General features: G+C 40.7%; 1 protein-coding gene across 1 annotated transcript in view; it reads left to right on the top strand.

Annotated features, from left to right (window-relative positions):
- Positions 1 to 20,390, top strand: part of TANC1 (tetratricopeptide repeat, ankyrin repeat and coiled-coil containing 1) — a 296,811-nt gene that overhangs the window by 172,481 nt on the left and 103,940 nt on the right. Inside the window, 1 exon segment of the mRNA XM_030209133.1 lies at positions 3,716 to 3,976. Coding sequence (XP_030064993.1) covers positions 3,716 to 3,976 — 261 coding nt within the window.

The raw sequence follows: 20,390 nt of genomic DNA, 5'->3' as shown, positions 1-20,390 counted from the left end.
GTGGGTCTGGGCTAGCTCCTACTGAATAACCCTAAGAGGAACTTAAACTGATGGAAAATGAAAATATTGTAGGAGACACTGATTCATGACTGTGCTTAACACCTATATTTGATCCCTGGATTAAGTCATGGCATGCAAACTGTTCCCAACTGGGATTTACCTGAGGTGAATCAGTTTGCTGCAGTCTTTGAGTTGGGAAGTAGCCTATCTTCTTTTCCTAGCCTGCTTGCCACCTTTTAAAGTACTTAACATCAGGTGTCATTTTCCATTATTAGGAGACAGATACTTCTGGTAGTCTAAACCTTTGTAAAAACGGAATGGACAGAGGATATATTATCCTTGTAGTGACACATTAACTAAAAAGAGAGAGAGGCCCGTTTTTCCTCTTGGAGGAGTTCACAGGAGGCTAGATCTCTTTCCAGGTATAACAGCTGAGGACCAAGATTTATTGCTTTACTCTATCAACCAATCTCTAGCTCTCTCAGAATATTGTAAAGGAATATAATACACAAGCTAGGAATGGCTTGGCTCTTTCAGCTTTATCAGACTTTTAGAAAGGCATTTAGCAGAAACTCATGGTTTCAGATGAAAGGAGCTGACAATTGGATATTGGATTTGGAAGTCTGGTATGAAGTCCAACTTGGTTAAGGTTGTGGATAGTGCAGTTGTTTTGATGGTCGAGGATTTTTCAGATCGTCTTTTGGTGGAGGGGGGTCCATATTGGTGGAGTCTTTAGAATTACAAGAGAGACATTTTAAAAATAATGCATAGACTATGTCTCTGATCTGGTTGGGAAGGTCAACAACTTGTATTAAATGTACCATTGGGGATGGGACTTATATGCATTGTCATTAGGGGTGTGACCAGATTAGGAATTTTTAGGAGGAGTCTTTACCTGCCTTCATTTACTATGTTACTATTTGTTAATTGAAATTATACCCAATATAATATCCAAGGTGTGTCTCTTGGATAATGTAGTTGATTTTGAATTGCAATCAGTCGAACATTAATTATTTTTGCATAAAGCTTATTTAATAGTTATGAAGTGTGTGCTGTTTCAATGGATACACCAAGATCCATCGGGAAGTTCCATTATAGAGAAATCAAATGCATTAATTATTGAGAATGGGAAAAAATTTGTGTCCCAGGCTGGGGAGAAAGTGGTTAATAATTTCTTTAAAATCTGGGATCTATTTCTGAGTCTCCTGACAATGTGACTGCTTAGCACACTTCTGATTGATTTGAGGTTAAGTGCTTATAAAAGTTAGGAGGGATGCTTGGGACACTGGGATGGGTATGCTTGAGTGGGAATTTACTTTCTGAAAACTATTGTTGATTATTATGGCTTGTTGGATTACAAATTGTGAATCTTGTGATACTATGGCTGTAAGTTGTATAATTTTAATAAAGATGATTTTTCATTAAAGCCTACTTTAAAGACAGGATATCAACATAGTTTTAACTTAACTGATGAACACCACATTTAGAGGAGACATTGAGGGGGATAATCGAACGGCGTTGGTCATCTCTATGGCCGGCCATCTCCCGAGTACGGTTCCGTGAAGGGGCAGAGCCAACTGTATTTTCGAAAAAGATGGCCGGCCATCTATTTTTTCGATAATACGGTTGGGGCCGCCCAAATGTCAGAGATGGCCAAGTTTGAGATGGTCTGCCTCGGTTTTTGCCCATAATGGAAACTGAAGCCGGCGATCTCAAACCCGACCAAATCCAAGGCATTTGGTCGTGGGAGGGGCCAGGATTCGTAGTGCACTGGTCCCCCTCACATGCCAGGACACCAACAGGGCACCCTAGGGGGCACTTCTAAAAAAAATAAAACAATAAATAAAAATAGCTCCCAGGTGCATAGCTCCCTTACCTTGGGTGCTGAGCCCCCCCAAAACCCACTCCCCACAACTATACACCACTACCATAGCCCTAAGGGGTGATGGGGGGGCACCTACATGTGAGTACAGTGGGGTTTTTTTTGGGGGGGGGGGGTTGGAGGGCTCCCATTTACAACCACAAGTGTAAAAGGTAGGGGGGATGGGCCTTGGTCCGCCTGCCTGAAGTCCACTGCACCCACTAAAATTGGTCCAGGGACCTGTATACTGCTGCGATGGACCAGAGTATGACATTTAAGGCTAGCATAGAGGCTGGCAAAAAAAGTTTTGAAAGTTTTTTTGAGGGTGGGAGACTGGGGGAGTCAGGGGAGGTGATCCCCGATTCCCTCCGGTGGTCATCTGGTCAGTTCGGGCACTTTTTTGTGACTTGGACCTGAAAAAAAAGGGTCCAAATAAAGCGGACCAAATTCTCGTGAAGGCCGGCTTTCTTTTTTCCATTATCGGGCGAAGCCGGCCATCTTAACGCACGCCCCCGTCCCGCCTTCGCTACCATGCCAACACGCCCCCTTGAGCTTTCGCCAGCCCTGCGATGGAACGCAGTTGAAGCCGGCCAAAATCAGCTTTCGATTATACCGATTTGGCCAACGTCAGGAGATCACCGGCCATCTCCCGATTTGTGTCGGAAGATGGCAGGCGATCTCTTTCAAAATTCAGGCCCATTGTGACCGAAATAGCCCACCTAAAAAAGTGATCTTTCAGATCAAATATGCAAGCTAAGAAATATTGAGAGGCTTAAACTCTAGTGACTCAATGATCTCAAAATAATTTGATGTTTTATGCCCATGTCTACTTCTACAACTCAATACCAGCTCTCTCCTATGCCGTAGCTTTCACCTAAACTCTCCATATTGACCCCAATATCTGCCACATTAATGGCTAATACCATCTCCTGTGGGAGGCTACCCCAGTCCTTGACATTTTCAACCCCCCTTCTCACGCAAGACCAACACCCAAGCCAACACCTTGGCACCTTTCCGTGTCCCACTACCAAATTTTGCAGTATCGCCCACATCCACAATAGGTAATATGGCTGTTAAGAAAAAGAAATGTACAAATTCCTTATACTCCTTAAGATTTGGATTTTTATTATAGTCCATCCATGCAGGGCACCAAGCCTTCATGGAAGCCCAGAAGCCCAGTACACTATTGTATTACTGTTGTTTAGGATTGTAATTTCTGTTTTGTAAAGGCTTTTCCTAGTGTCACCTGGGAAGCCCAATATAATCATACTGTTTTGAGTTATAGCCATCACTTTGTGTGAGTCTCATGTATGTGTTTGTTGCTTTTGTTTGTCATCAGAGTCGGAGAAGGTAATTTCTTAATATAACTAATTATTTGGTGACAGGAGAGCAACCATCCACACAATCTTCCCAACTCACTGCTTGGGAAAAGTTCTATTCATGTTAGATTTAGATTAGAAAACTCAGGAACAGCAGGTCTGGTGATGCACAGGAAACCCCATTCATGCCTAGAGGATTTGTACAAAAGCTCGGCTAGTCTTCTGTGTCAGCATTAGATGGAGCTCCTATGATCAAATTATTTGAATTTTTGTCCTGCAGCCATCTGAAAACAATTTTGTTTTTCAGGTAGGTAATTACCCTTTGTCTTACAAATGGTGAAGATTTGTAAAAGTTTTAGGCTGATTTGAAAAGAATGTGTTTTTCTTAGCTGTATATAAGACCTTTTGCTTCAATGTGATTGAACAGATTGTATATGATGAGGTCTGTTGTAGCATGGAAAACTTACACTGATCAGAAAAATAAGAGCTCATTAACATTTTACTCTAGTGCACTTCAATTGTTTTTCTTTTTCAGCAACAATTACAAGTTCATCTGAAAACGATGACCGAAGTGGGTCCAGCCTGGAGTGGAGTAAGGAGGGAAGCCTAAGAGCTGGAGGGCATCAAGCAATTATTCAGGATCGACGAACAGATAATTGCTCGCCGGTTGTAGAAGAGGAGACAGCCGGTTCTGAGGAGTGTGTGTCAAAGGTTGGCACCTCCACTGGAGATGGCCCTGTTCTGTATTCACAGAGCTCTAGTTGTTTAGTCATGCCTCGTCCCAACTCTGTTGCAGGTAAAGTGGTACTAAATGTAAGCTGAAAGAGTCTATTTCAAGCCAGCTGGAGTATTATTGGGAAAGATGTACTAAAATTCAATTTACGTATCTTCTTCAAAGGATATTTGGTTACATTGTCCAGTCAAATTCTTGATTTTTGATGTTTTTCACAGCTTTATCCCCTTTGTATGGGAAGTATGTGATGGCTGTAAGTTTTTGAATTTGGGTTAGAGTGGTTGAGTTGCAGGATAGTTTCATACAGGAATTTGTCAAGATGTTCGACTTCGTATTTATTTTCATATTCAGTTTTCTAAATTTGGTAAGGTAATTTTTATAGATTAAGGGGGCTAAATATTAATGTGCATTATGGCAACAATGCACATCATTTGCCCCTTAATGTGCGTTAAATAGCAATGATGTGCGTTATATTACTGTAATGCGTGTTAATATAAGGTACCACAGGATACTTAATAAGATGCAAAGCATGAGGCTACATGCAAAACACTTCATTATATAAATTGAACAATGTGAAGACTGCGAACTGCATTATTCCTGGAAAAACGATGATGGCTCAAAGCTGGCATTATTTTTCCTGCTCAGGAACATGGGTCACTAACCCATGGATTGATGCTGCAGGGCCACATCTTAAAGAGGCATTAAAAAAAAGAATTTTCTCCCCTTTGACCCCCTCGCCTTCCCGCAGTCTACCTATTCAATTCCCTGGTGTCTAGGGGTTCTGGAGCAGAAATGATTCTCAGTTGCTTCCACCCCTGCTGGTGCCATGTTCAGATAGTACAGGTGTATGCACTAACAGTCAAACAGTTGTAAAATGGCCTTGTCTTAATCAGAAGCTGTCATATTTGGGTTTTGTTGTATAGGAACTGTTAAGTCTTGTCCTCCTTGGCACTTCGTACCCAAACAGCTCAGTCTTCAGTCTCGCATTCCCCATCTCAGCTTCCTGGGGCTAGTGCAGAAAGCTTGTGCAGGTATTAATATGAGGTTAGCTCAATGTTTACACACAGTGCAGAAAAGGGTTTCACCAAACCTTGCATTAGACACTAATGCATCAACTATTCTGCCCCAATGCAGAGAAGTACACAGAAGACTTTAAGGCTGAGCACAACACAGGAGCTTGAATGAATGCCAGGTCTGACGAGGCGTAGAAAGATTCTTTTTTTGCGGTAGTATTTGTTAGGATTTAATACCTGCTTTTCTTTTTCCTGTGAGCATACAGGACTTGCCAACTTTTTTGTGACTTTCATGAGGAGCTGTATTAAAGGCAGCTAGAGCAGTGCACAGGTCTAAGCAGAAAATTGTATCAGCCCACATCTATGCAAATGCTGGAATGTTATTCTAAGTCTCCATATCGGCATAACAAAAATGTTATGTACAGAATAGCTTTTTAGCACATGTGCAGATGTGTGTTCATATGTTTTTCTGTTATATGTGCACAGCGCTAGCAGACCTTAGCACAGAACCTTGTGAGCATACGTCTGATATGCTCTCCCTGATTAGCATAGGTCCTGTTTGCATATATTTGTCTACTGCATTGGTGAACAAAATTTGATTATATGTTCCCAATTGCCTAAACTATCAGCTCTAATGCAAGCTTTCTGTCTAGACTCCTCTGTCAGGCTTAGACACAGCTTTCTTTGAAAGTTAAAATTTAATATTGATTTAATGAGCTTTTTAGTTCTCAAAATGTGCATTAAAAATATGAATTAAGGTGTTCACTAAAATGAATGCTTCTTCCTCAAGTTCTGAATGAAGGATTTAGCTGATATTCCCCAAAGGCTTAAGTTATGTGGTGGTCATTATTGTCATGAATTTGACTATCGTCCTCCCATAAGCCCACAAGAAATTATTTATAGCTGTGGCCATGCAACTGTGGAATTCTATTCCTGTACAAGTAAGGTTAGAACTACCATATATGCACTTTCTCAAAATAGTAAAAACATGGGTTTTTAGAAAGTGGTTTAAGCTGATCTTGTTATTTTTTTGGAGATTAATTGATGTTTATAATTTTCTGGCTAATCACCTTCTGTGTAATCCATCTAGAGCTCTTCGTACAGGTGGTATACACAAACTGTGTATTATAATAATAATTATTGTTATAAAGTGGATACCAGCAGCCCTCACTGTCAGAGATGCCAAGTTTCCCAGTTCCAGGAGGAAGACATTTAGGCCAGTCCTGGCTACAAACTTGCATTCCAGTGCAGTTTAGGATTTGTAATCCCTGATTCTACGCATTGGAACCAGTGCTGCAGGTCTCATAATGCCTCAGGATGAGGTTGTTAGGAATCCAGGACTGGCCTAAACTCTCCTTCCTGGAGCTGGGTAACATGGAAGCTCTGCATCCTGAGAATAAGAGAGTAGGACTGGAGAAAGTCTGAGCGCTTGTTTTGTTTTGTTTTTTTAGTGTCGCTTTGATTCTGCCCCTAGTAGTTTCAAGTTGTAGAACTAAAGCATAGCCTGTACGTTCTTTGAAAATATCAGTACTCCTACTACTATCTTCATCATGATTTATACAGCACATATCAGATCTCTATATAAAAGGCAACACCAACGTTCTATGAAGCCTCCAGCCGGAAGTGTGAAGGGGGCGAAATATCCGGTTTCCCTATGAGTGTCTGCCCCGCCCTCTCTGTAACACAGTCAGTGAAGGAAAACCGCAGAGCACGAAATCAAATCGCTGGCTCTGTAACAGTGAAGGACTCAGAGGGGGGAGGGGAGAGAGGCCAGAGGGCAGGGACACACACACTCCCACATGCACACAGAAGAAAACATTGCTAGCCCCCGTTTCATTTGCATCAGAAACGGGGCTTTTTTACTAGTATACAATAATTATATCTACTCTTTTATCCAGAAAACAGAAAGTAGGGCAGCCTTCAGTATATAGGATGCGAAAGACTGTATTAGAGAATGACATGGGGACAAAGCTTGTCCCCATCCCTGCCCCGTCCCCGTGGGTTCTGTCTCCGTCTCCACCCCATCCCTGCAGTTTCTGTCTCCGTCCCGTCCCCGTGGGCCCTGTGTCCATCCCTGTCCCCGCCCCATCCTCGCGTGCTCTGTCCTCATCTGCAGAAGCCTTGAACACTTATGATTTTATATTTAAATCTTTTTATTAGCATATAAAAAGGAACAATATTCTGTACAACTGTTTATAAGTCACAAACAGACAACAAAAATAACAACGAGCAGTTATAATAACCCCCACCACCACCACCTTCTACCCTTCCAACCCCAACAATAACTGATTTCTAGTACCCCAAGGAATCCTAATCCATCCTGTTAAAGTGTCCAGGGGTACAAAATACAATCCACTCTGTATGCCCTAGCGGGGGAGAAGTATGCCCTATGAAACACTGTTATGATTTTTTTAAATCTGTGGATGAAAAATAAGTCAACAATCTCAGAATTCAGTCTAGCTCTCCTGTCTTCTACAGTCCTTTCTGCAATAGAAGATGTCTTCTCAGGAGATGTGCTGGTAGCAGGAATGTACAGAATCCCCCATTCAAATTTTGCCAGTTGTGACCAGCGTGTTTGCTTGTTTTTCCAAAAAATCAAAATATCGTTGTTTACATCACTCAAACATAAATAACGGTCTAATTCATTAACAGGCTTCAAAGTAGAGAATGACACGGGGACAAAGTTTGTCCCCATCCCTGCCCCGTCCCCGTGGGCTCTGTCCCCTTCCCTGTCCCCACGGTTAATGCGGGTCCCCGTCCCTGTGTCATTCTATAGTCTGTACCCAACCCACTGGGGATTTTTCAACTGTATTTGTGCATTAGTTCAACTCAGTTCACACCCCCTATTGAACCTATGAGTAGTCCACTAGAAAGACAGTCCATGACATGAGGTCAGTCTTGCAAAATGATCTGCAAGATCCCCAGGTTGAGTATCACATATGAAAGTAAAATTATTTATGCCAGAGCTTCTACCAAATAGGTAGGCTGTAATTTTGTTTGTGTGTGTGTGTGTGTGGGGGGGGGGGGGGGGGGGGAAGGTCAGGATTGAAGGTTTCACTTAGTGTGTCTAATATCCTTGCACTGACTAGTAATTATGCTTATGCTTATCTATAAAAATATGAAAACAAATTTATTTGATGTTTTCTAATTATTTAAATAAGTGATATGCTAAAATAACTTGGGGCTATGTTAACTAAAGTGTGGTAGGTTTTTTGTACGTACTATGCCTTAAGTGCAAAGCCTGTGCGGAAATTGCAGGGGGGTGTGCCCAGCATTTGCCTTGCATTTACCACATAGGGAAGACACTCAGGTCTGCATTCCATGCTAGCAGCCAAGGCAGGATTGTCAAGTGTCTGGATTTTTTTTCAGGATTCCCAAAATTTCGTATGAAGCCAGAAAGAGATAGCTAAGTGTTTGGATATTTTTCAGAGTTTAGCCCTTACATGATACCTCTCTTCCTCCCCCCTCCCTTCCAGTATAGGGACTGTGGTAGGATCTAGCCAATGGGAAGGCTGCACTAGTCACAGGAAGGAGGGATCATAGAACTGCATATGTACTGCTATTGGGAAACTGAGGTCTCTTGCACAGGGGCCTTGCTGAGAACCAGTGGAATAAGTGAGTGTTTGGGGGTGGGAGTTGGGAGACTGTTGAAAAGGAGTAGGAATTTAAGAATAGGGGAAAGCATGAAGGTTCTGCTGTAGGCTGAGGAAAAGAACAGGCAGCTAATGCCAAAACATTACATGATGGTGGGCAGACCTGATGAGGGATGGGAGCACCGCCTGAATGAGCACATGAGCAGCAGGACAACACTAGGAAACAGAGCTAGAGAGTGCACTCATTTATGTATGTTGCTGTGTCCCTGCAGGGGACAGTATCATATAAATAGGCCTTCTCTCTGTCCCAGTATGGCAATACTTATGTACTTATATAAGGACAGAGCTGGGAACTTATATACAAATTCTGAGAACAGCAACAGATTGTTACCACTATATAACTGATCTACAGTGCATATATCATGTTTTTGCCAAAAGTTCCAGAAGAAATAACTTTTCTTGTTTTTGTTTATCCTCATAATTTTGGAATTATTTCAAAGACTCATACATTTTTCAGATAATAGGGAGGCATTGGCTAAATTGTCTGGGAGAATATAGTTTGCTGAGTCGCTGACATAGGAGCCAACTTTTCAAAATTATTGGGGGTGCTAAGCCCAATGAAAATAACCCCTCCCTGGACACATACAAGGAATTTTCTCAATATTGGGGGTGCTCAAGCACCCACAGCACACACAGAGTCGGCTCCAATGGTTGCTGGTAGTAGGGAGTATTTTTTTCAAGTTGGAAGGTAACCTCATAGTACCAAGAACAGAGAGAGGTTTATGGAAGCACAACATTTCTTCCAATTCTAGCCATGGGCAGGGTAAGGGAATTGGAGTTAGTATGTAGTAACCAACAACCGCCATACTTAGCAAGTGAGGCTAAATGATAATGATAGAAGTCGGGTATATTAAGGCCACCAAATGATCTGGAAGCTTTTAATTTCTTCAAGGCTATTCGGTGTTTCTTATGTAGCCAAATGAAGGTGTGAATCTTAGTTCAAGCCATGAATAAAAGGCCTTTGGGTATAATGAGGGTAGCATAGATAGAATGTAGTTAATTTTAGGTGCACGTTTCATCTTAAGTGAGGAAATTTTATCAAACCGCGATAATTTTAAAGTAATGGTTTGAGTCACAATATCTTTAATTTTAGAACAATTTAATGACATGATCTGCTTGTGATCCTTATGTATAGGGATGCTCAGGTGTTTGGTAGCTTTGTGAGCCCAGACAAATTGCATTTGTTGAAAGTCAGAAAGGGAGGATAGAGAATTTAGAGGGATGATTTCAGATTTATCCCAGTTTAAAGAATTTTGGTAGCGATTCCTGGGGTTTGGTAAGAAAAAGGAAGACATCATCATTGTATGCTTAGTTTGAATACCATCTATTAGAGTGGATTGGTGGATGGCAGAGAGCAATGGTTCTAGTGCTAGATTAAATAATAATGGTGAGAGTGGACATCCTTGCTGGGTTCCTCTTTTTAATGGAATGTCTTTGGTAAGAGTGTCATTAACCAAAACTCTGGAAATAGGATTCCAGTGGAGAGCTTCAATCCAGGCTATGAAAGTTTCCCCAAATCCGTACCATTGTAAGATTTGCAGAGGAATGACCATTCTACTTGATGGAAAAGTTTTTCAGCATCTAGGGCAATGCTAATCACAGGCTCCTGAATGTTTTTTGGCCAAGAAATTAATACCTTGAAAATGTCTTAGATTATCCCCTGTAAATCTGTATTTCATAAATCCAACTTGATCCAGATGGATTAGGTGGCCAGTGGTTTTATTCAGATATTCAGTAAGTATTTTAGCAGAATTTTATAGTCTATCTAGTAGTAAGATCAGTATATAATTTTGAACTTTGCAGGGATCTCTACCAGGTTTAGGGATGAGAATGATAGTTGCTTTAGTAAGTCTACGTTGTTGGTCAGGATGTTCTCTGATAGAATTGAAATATGTCAGTAGGTATGGTAAGAGAATTATACTAAATTTTTTTATAATATTATGTGGTCAATCCATCTGGACCTGGTGTCTTATTGTTAGCTAGGGATGATAATTGTGGCTGATATTTCTTTGGCGGTAATGGGTGAGTTCAGTGTTTACTTCGTGGACTGTGATAGAGTAGGATGATCAAGAAAACTTAAAAATTATCGAGATCATGAACAGAGCCTGTTTTAGATTTTAAAAGAATAGTGGCCAGTGAAGTGGATAAATAGGTCTTCTCTGGCCTTTGTTGAAACTATAGAATTGTAGTCATATTTTGCTTTAATGAGTTTGGCTAGGAATATTGGATCTGATGTGGACGTGTAATTGGCTTCAAGCATTTATTTCCTGGTTTAGTGTGGTTTCCATTAAGGAATTGCTTTCTGTGCCATGCCATTAAACTGATGGCCTCCCCTCTAAGAGTATCTTTATACTCTTCCCACAATGTTGTTCTGAGGAATTCCTATCAAAAAAATGTTTTTGAAGTCTGCACGTTTTTTGGTAAGATCCTCATTACTTAACATCACATTATTAAATCTCCAAGAGGCATTGTTTGTTTCTCCCTGGGATTGTATTTTTAACTGCAGAGGTATTGTGGCATGATCTGACAAATGTATAGGATGCATGTCAGAAGCAATGAGAGGATGAGAGAGTGTTAGAAATAAGATGTGTTATATGGTGGAGAGAAGTGGGTGTAGTCTTTCTCAGTGGGATGGAGTATCCTCCAGGCATCTATGAGATTAGAATGTAACAACATATTTTTCTGTTCAACTAACATCTTCGATTTAGCAGGTCTACACATAAAGAGGATCCATCTAAGCAATAATCTAAAGGCTGGTTAAAATCACTAGCAATAATCAGAGAACTCATTTGATGCTGTAGCAGAGTTAACTATAAAGCCCTTATAAACTCTGGAGAATCTGAAACAGGTGCATATACATTTAAAAAATTATAAGGGAGAGAATTAATATTAACACAGACTAGCATCCATCTACCATCAGAATTGGAAGAAGATTGCACAATCTGAGCATTTAGAGAGGAGTGGTGTAGAGTTGGTTACACCTCATTTCTTATGTATGGCCGGAGAATGAAAAGAGTGAGTAAAACGTGGACGATAAACCTTATTACATTCCTTTACTGTTAAGTAATTCTCTTGTAGAAAGATAATAGGATGTAGAGATTTGAGGTAGTTAGCAATCTTCTTTCTCTTGTGTCCATTGACATCATAAGAAACAAAATGCATATTAGTTGTAGATGAATAGAAAAAAAAAAAAAGGTTGTAACGTCCATAGGCAAAACTTGACATTAAGCACAAAATATAGTTAGAATATAGTGCGGTATTTAGCAGTTAACCGGCTATGGGTTACTGCATAAAGATAGGACTGACTTTTATGTGGACCTGTTCATGCGGTTACCTTGGCCGATATTGGCACTAACCAGACATTTTTAGCAGCTTTAACCAGTTAAGTTCTGCTGAAAATGATCGACTAGTCCCAAACAAGTGATTCAACTGACCAGGAGCTATTTCTGGGTGGTTAAATTGCTTTCAGTATCGACCCGTGTATTACACTGTTGCATTTTTATTTGGCTAATTTAAAGTTTTCCACGGCTCCCTGTATTCGCGAGTAGTGGTTATCTTGGATCAGACATGTATCACCAGGACATTGTGAACCTACTGATCATTTCATAAATATCATGTGTGCATATTGAGGACACACTTGATTATTTTTCTATCCTTCATGAGAATTCTTCCTGGCCCCTTGAAAATGTGCACAGATGACCCTTTTGTATTGACTGTGGTAAATAATAAATTTAATAATTCAGAGTACCAATGAGAAGGACCCAGGGCCATAATGTACAGTTTGCAATGTAGTTAAAAATTTAATATCAAATTTAATTATTTTTATTTGGACTTGCTCACACCTTTTTCAATAGTAGCTCAAGGTGGGTTACATTCACGTACACTGGATATTTCTCTGTCCCAGGAGGGCTCACAATCTAAGTTTGTACCTGAGTCACGAGAGGGTTAAGTGACTTGCCCAAGATCACAAGGAGCAGAAGTGGGATTTGAACCGGCCACCTCTGGACGTCAAGACCAGTGCTGTAACCACTGGGGCACTTCTCCACTCACCTTTGTTATGCTTTCTCAAGACTTCTTTAACATGATTGAAAAATTGAGAAAAAGCAAACAAAACGTCATTTAAGACATTGATTCCAGGACCTTACTGGTGTAAACCTAAGTGGTACCAAACCAAGAAGTAATGCTAGAGATTCCACTATGGCTTTTAGCAGCTTATTGTTGAGTAGCTTAATGCACCTGTCTTTTGAGATGTCAGTCTGCTCATAAATCAGTATTGGCAGTAGTAGAAAACAAATTAATTAAACATGCCTGTGAAGCACCATTTTCTGGAGAGTGCTTCCTTTATGGGTCTTAATGGCCTAATACTTTACTGCCAGCAGGGCAGAAGCCAAAGGTCTGTAAAGCATTGTGGAGATGTGGGAGCAAGTGATGAGCACATCGCAGCATTGAAGGGAAAAAAGCTTAAGACTTTCCTTCAGGAACAGTGATAAATGGACTGAAGGAAAGGAGTATTATAGGCGTTACAACGTTGTTCATGAGCAGATTCTGGGTGTTGGCATCATAAGAACCAGCTCGGGGGGGGGGGTTAGTGGGGGCTGAGCAAGCTCCTTCATTGTGTTTATGGAGCGGCAATTTATATTGTGTTTGGCTTGACCTAAGATTAACACCTTCAGTTATTTGAAACATTGGCACATATGGTTGGCTATTATGTTCTAACCCACAGATCTACATACAACTAGTAATTTAGGGGCCGATGCACAAAAGTCCCCAGAAACAACCGCTCGCTATTTTTTTACCGAGGTGGAAATAGCAAGCAATTCCCAAAGCAAATTGCATGTGAATGAGCTGCTTGCAAAAACAGCAGCTCAAGCCAGCGTATGCATACATCAGATACCCACTAAGCTGAGCATGCGCAGGACAGTCAGTTGCTAAGCGCGGCTGGTCTACACATGCTCAGAATAGCATGTACTATACACGGCTTTCATACACGTGTATGAACTGCATGTATGAAAGCATGTGTATCTCCTTTTGGCATGCAGGATCAGGGCAGGTGGAAAAAAATAGTTTCCTTCCAGAGGGAGTAGGGCGCTGCTGCTGACTGCCGTTGTAGTGAGGGAGGTAGAGAGGGGGCGATGCTGTTGCCGCAGCAGAGGGCAGGAGTTAGGGGAGTGGCGAGGGCAAGAAGAGGAGCAGCGTGCAGGGCAGCAGCAGGAACAGGCTGGGGGAGGCTCCTAGCCCTCTGGCTTTCTCTGCATGGATAGTGGCCACCTACCGGACTGCAGTTGGGGAGAAGTTTGTGCCCTGTTTAAAAAAAAAAAAAAAAAAGTCATCCCAGGCCTATCACAACTCTACAGAGAATCCAATTGTTGGGGAAAAAGAAAGACTATACTGCACACAGAGGTGGTCTGATCTGTCGAGCAACTCGCTTCACCACAGCTTTAAACAGCCCTGCACAGAACTCTTGCGGCTGACAGCTCCACAGCAGACTGCTCTGCCGAGAAGCTATTGTCATGCTACGTCTGCTCCAGATTTTCCATAAAATGTCTCATGGTAAAGGTAGGCAGGCCTTTCTGTTCATCGCTCATAAACAGCTATGCATCTCTCGGAATGCATATTTGAATACTGATCAGGTCATCTGAATAAATTAGCACGCTATTCCCGTTGTCTGTTGCTGCGAATGTTAAAATGCATGCAGATCCCCTTTGTGCATTTCCCACTGAATACCATGCTTGCTGACCCGACTAGAACCAGTCAAAAATGCACGCTGCTGGCCTGGTAAGGTTTATGCATCAGGCCCTTAATAAGGAAAACATTTTGTCCCAAGTTAAGAACCATGTGGGAGTATATGTCACCTATTTGACCTTGATGTTAAATTTTGTCTGCTAGGAGGGCAAACAGCCCTTTGTCACCCCTCTCATATCTAGAGCTGTAAAATTACTATAAAAGAATGTTTTTACTTTCAATCCTGCTTGCCAACAGAAAAAGTAAATCAGGTAGATAAGCAAGTTATGTCATACAAGTAAGTTGTCATCCAACATTGCCGAGACAATAGCTATCCCAGAGTTCAGGAATGTGTAAAGTCTGCAGCAGGGCCCATTTTATTCCTATGGGCCCTGCTGCAGGTAACTCAAGCTAATCTTTAGTAAAAGCCCCTCTGAATGCGTGTGGCTCTTCACATGTACAGCTATTCCCCTTCTCCAACTTTTTTCCCACTCAACTGAAACAAAATTTTCCCTACCTACTCTCTGTTGAAGTCTTCTGTGTTTCTGGCATTTTTCTATTGATATTTGTGGTTTTGCAAAAAAATAAATCTTTTTTTTTTTTTGATGCTGCAGGACCATGCTGTAGACACCAGTTATTCCCTTCCCTTGCCTTGTAAACTCAATTTAAATTATACCTGATGCAGTGAAGGGGTAAAGTGAATTCTCAAAACTCATAGTGTCAGGGCAAAGAGTTGGATTTCAACCCTTGTTTGCATTCTGCATCTCTACTAGGCTGCTACTCTTTCCTCACAAGTTATCTGATGTGTGGCAAAAAAACCCTGATAAGTCTGGCCCTTTTAAGAACAAACCCCCTGGAGGCCCATGATGCTTGCCTTACAGTTAAACGTTTAAAAATGGTTCTAGTCAATATGGGAACCATATGTACAAATTTTCTCCTCGAGTGCACGTAGTCTGGTCTTTAGTGATTTACAGCTATGACTGAAGGTATTTGTAGGGCCCTTTCTTGTGTGATCGTTCTTTGTGGGGTTGGGGAAGGAAATTATTGTGGGTGGTGGAATGGGGAAGGGAGATTGGTTGGGTACATCAGGTTGTTATAATTCTTCGGTGTCCAACCACAGCCCTTGTCTAACTGCTTTCAGTTAGGCACTAGCATTTGCTCCAGCCATTCGTAAATACGGACTTTATAGAAACCGCGCTTAGTACATCATCCCAGCCCATATCTAATCTGTTGTGAGTACCCCCATTGTGCTTTGGACTAATGAAGGAAAAAAAATTAGATTTTTTTTTTTTTTTACTTCCAACCACATATGTGACTGTAAATTTGAAGAAAAGGGTGAAACATTGAAGAAAAACACCTTGCCAACTGTTAGGCACAGGGATGAATCTGTTGTGCTTTGGGGTTGTATGGTAGCCAATCGTACAGAAATAATGCGTGGGAATGTTAGTTATTAGATGGTATATATAGAATGGGGCGGGGTTAGGTATTCTGGGAAGGGTCTGTGAAGTTTGTGCATCGGTCTCTGTGTTTAAGGCTAGATTGTCAGGGAGATTTGTATTTGAAGAATATGTGGGCTTGGGGGCTATGGCAGAGATTTGGGTGTATGGGTGGGAATGGAGATGCACTTGTGAGAGGGGACTGTGTGTATGTGCTTGGAGAAGAGTTGTTTGTAGAGATAGTGTCCGGGTGGGCAAGGAAGGGTACGTTGAGGTAAACGTGCATATGTGTTGTGGTGTCTCCTTGGGGAGATGGAGGGCTTGGTGGGAGTGAGGCAGAGAAGTAATAATAGGAGGAATAGAAGTCTTTGTTGTGTTTGGTGAATATGCTTTGGTACTTCAGTACATGTGGGGTTGCAGGAGTATGTGCATTTGAGGTACAGTGTGTGGATGGGTGCACATAGTAATGCATAATTATTTGTTCACTTAGGAAGTCAGTGAAACCTACAGCTTAACTAAGATGCCTAAACTTTCATCTCCTTCGACACCAGCAGCCTTGCTGTTCCAATAATAAAATGTATTCTCTTTACCACTTAGGCTTTCAAACATCCTCTTTCAGAGGGCTGTTACCAGTCACGTGGTGGTAGAGCTCTGGCTTCTCAGTATCCACTAGTCTCCATGTTCATAAAAGGCCTTCTTCAAATTAAGCAATGTGGTAGCTGTGTTAGTCCACTTTTAAGGGTAATAGAAATAAAATAAAACGTAGAAAATAAAATAAGATGATACTTTTTTATTGGACTAACATCGTACTTTCTTTTCTATGTTTTATTTTATTTCTATTTATTATCATAATACGCCATAATACGAAAATTGCATAATATGAACATGCACCTTTCGAACTGGTGGAATCTTCACCTTTGAAGTATCTCACTTGGAAGGTTCTTTCATTTGTAGCAGTTACCTTGGCTAGAAGAATCATTGAACTTCAGCCATTGATCATACACAGGCCCTATGCCCAGAGGTAGTTTTATGACCACACCCAAATTAATGCCAAAGTCAGTCACTCCCGTTTACGTCAATGAATAAATAGTATTGCCTATCTCCTATCCTAGCTCTCGTAGGAACCAATATGAGAAAATTCTTTATGTTATGGACTGTAAACGAGCTCAGACTTTTTTTTTTTTTTTTTTTGAAAAGGATTCATCAGAAAGCCTATGTAGCTTTTGTTTCCTTTGATTCCAAGGGACTTAGTATTCTAGTGGCAAAGCATATACTAGCTAATTGGCTAGAGTTCTGTGTTCACTTTTGTTATGATTAGACTGGTATTTCTGTGACTAATGCAGTAAAATCTCATCAAATCAGAGTAACTCTTCTACCCTAGCTTTCTCCTGAGCGTGTCCCACAGTAAAGCCTTTTTAAACTGCTGTATGTGTATGCTAGCGCTTACCGCAGCTTAGTAAAAGGACCCCTTTATTTAAACTACAGCTAAATAAGACGCTTAACAGTTTTACAAAAGAAATTCCACCTAAATCTAATGAAGCAGCTTTCTGGCATTGAGAACTGCCAGCGGGGAATGACTCTTTAATGATGTACTTTAATGAACTTCCTCTGGTTACAGTATAATTATCTAGTGAAAAGGAGAGAGAGGGCCTGATGTACTACAGGTTCATCAGTACATTTCTCATAATTGCTTTAGCAATACAAGAGCTGACCAGCAACAGCAATGGTTTAGCAAAGTCTTTATAAACCACAACACTTTATGAATAAAACAGTGCTCAACGTGACCATGTTTCGCCCATAAAAGGGCTGTCAGCAGTCATACTGTAAATTAAATAACAAAAATATAAAAACAAATTCGGAACAATGTAAAATATAAAGGCATAATAAACATAACTCAAAGAATAAAAAATTCATATAGACAAACTCTTAAACACATTGATTTTTAACACTATAATATTGTTGACGCATACCAGGAAGGAATAAAATCAGGCACTTCCTTCAAATAAATAGACTTAGTCCATGAAAATCTAAGGAGCAATTTATTTTAAAAAGTCATCATGTAATAAAAGTGACAAATGGCAGCATAAAAGCTGCTACATTAAAAGCAAGGGTAAAAATAAATCAAGAAACTCGCCCACAGAATCAAACTCCTGTGATTCTACTGGGGAGAAGACCTATGAGCTGTATTTTGGATATAAAGTTGACGATCAAGACAAAATCTGGGCTCCTCATATTTGTTGTTTATGATGTGCAGTTAGTTAATGATGCTTCAAATATGGGGAGCCCAGATTTTGTTTTAATCACCAGCTTTACATCCAAGATATAGTTCATAGGCTGCCTTCACCAGTGGAGTCATGGTGGTTCTTTGTGTCTTCAGAAAATATAGCAGAAGAGCAATCCTCCACTGTCAGAATAGCAAAAAACAGCGGAGGTGACACAAAAACACAACTTGTACACTACAATAAAGGGTTTTGTGTCACCTCTGCTATTCTTTGTGCCTTCATACAGAACTTCTGCAAATGTAGCAGAAAGTGTCAACATGATTAATATATTTCTTTGACATTTTCAGTTTAATTAACTATCAACTCATTAAATATAACTAGTCATAAACTTCTCCTAGAAGCATTACATTAAAATAGGGCTAAGTAATGCCATAATATATTGAAACTGAACAGCATTCATTTACTAGTGATGTCTTGTAACAAAGTTTTGTACATTTGTGGAAAACCACGTTATAGACAAATTTTAATGTCATTTCTGTGATCAGCATCCAGAAATCTATGAAAACTATCCAATCTTCTAGGTTCTAAAGATTTTGGGGAAAAAATGAATACTGCCACTTGTTTGGAGTTCTGTTCAATGTCCGCTGTTAAACTGGCTTGTGTACACTGGAAAGTAATTTGCAGGATGTATCCTAGAGTTCACTTTTGGAGGAGAGGTTACCAGTGTCTTTAAATTGGGCCTGAAAGTTATAGGCAATTATTGACCAATATATCTAGTAAGGATGTACGAAAAATTTGTATTCGATTGGGCCCTGAATATATTATTCGTATTTAGTTAAATATCGATTTAAATTCGAATACGAATAAGCCAGGGCTCTGCTGTGCTAAATCCTACTGAAATAAACACTTGATCTCTGATTTTGTGTTGCTTTTTTTGTTATGTTAAAGATCAATGCCCATTATTTGTATTTGGCCAAATAATATTTTTTATTATTCGTATTCGGCTGAATAGTAAAATATGGTATTGGGTACAGCTGTAATATCTAGTCTACCTGGATAAGCTGAGCAAATTGTTTGCCCCCAATTTCAGTAACACCTTATAGAGTTGACGATGCTGGGCAAGTCCGCCGAGAGACACTGCCTGGCCCGGGGCAGCAGACCACCGCGCCCCCGGCCTACTCATACCATTACCCCTGCTTGCTGCACAAGCTGGCATGTTCGAAAATATAAGTGGGATCAAATAAAGATACTACCCAGCAATAAAGAACCACAATGTGGATGCAGCAGCTCATAGGTTTTGTTTTGTTTTTTTGCTTTGTTTTGAGTGTACTGGGATGACTGCTGTGTGGGTAAGGCAAAAGAGATACTAACCTAATTGGCTTCAACTTTTTGATGTCATCCCATCTCCTGTTTTCATCAAACCTCCTTGGTGTGTCCTTTCCTGCTCGTGCTGGGAGTCAGGACCCGGATGATTGCATTAATGCAATTTCGTGTTAATGTAGTCATCTGGGTCACGACTCCCAGCACGAGCAGGAAAGGACACACCAAGGAGGAGCAGGCAGGCAGGAAGAAGCTTGCCAGATCCAGGCCTGGGGAATTTTGCCCCCCCCCCCCCCCCCCCTTCTGGGGCCCTGGTGTTGGGTTGACAACAGCATGGTTTTTGTCCAGGGCATAACTCCCAACATGCTCTAATGGATTAGATTTTTATGGGCTTAGAGTGGGTAGCAAGGCTTTCCTTCTTTTTCTTAATATTTCTCTAGCTTTTGACATGAGAGATTCAGCAGATCAGATTACTGTAGGCATGAAAGTGTCACAGTAGATTGGGGTTTATCAAAGACTCTCACTCTCCCTGTTACTTAATATTTTCTTGAGACCATTGTGTTAGTTGTTGAAGCAGACAGGCCTTGAGTTTTAGAGGCAATGTGGACAATATATTACTCTTTGCATCATTTGATGTTCATAAGTGTAAGCAATCCTCTCAACTGGCCTCTGGATTGGGACTGCTATTGTCCTAGTTGACTGCTAAGAGGCTTTTGTTGTATCTTAGCAAGACTAAGGCCATGATTCTCTAGGGATTTCCAGGTCCATAGTGAACTTAATTTATATGTCTGTTGTTCTGTTATGTAGCCAAGTATGGTATTATTGGTATTACCTTTGATGCACATCTAAGCTGGGGCCCACAGTTGTCCCTGTTGATTCTGTACATATTTTTTTTTTTTAGTTGTGCTGCCTTCGGCAATTAAAATTTTATTTGGATCTGGTAGATTTTAGGGCAGTAGTTCAAACAATGATTTTGCCCATTCTGGATTATTATACTTCTTTGTGGGTTTGAGACCATTTCAGCTAGTACAAAATTTAGCTGCTAGGATTATTGCTTGGATGTAGATGTTTAAATCACTTTACTCCCAGTTCATATGCTCTTACTAATCACC

Source organism: Microcaecilia unicolor, chromosome 7 (assembly GCF_901765095.1).
Source record: "Microcaecilia unicolor chromosome 7, aMicUni1.1, whole genome shotgun sequence".
NCBI lineage: Eukaryota > Metazoa > Chordata > Amphibia > Gymnophiona > Siphonopidae > Microcaecilia > Microcaecilia unicolor.
The sequence above is the reverse complement of the archived record's forward strand: the minus strand, read 5'-3'. Positions and strand labels throughout refer to the sequence as shown.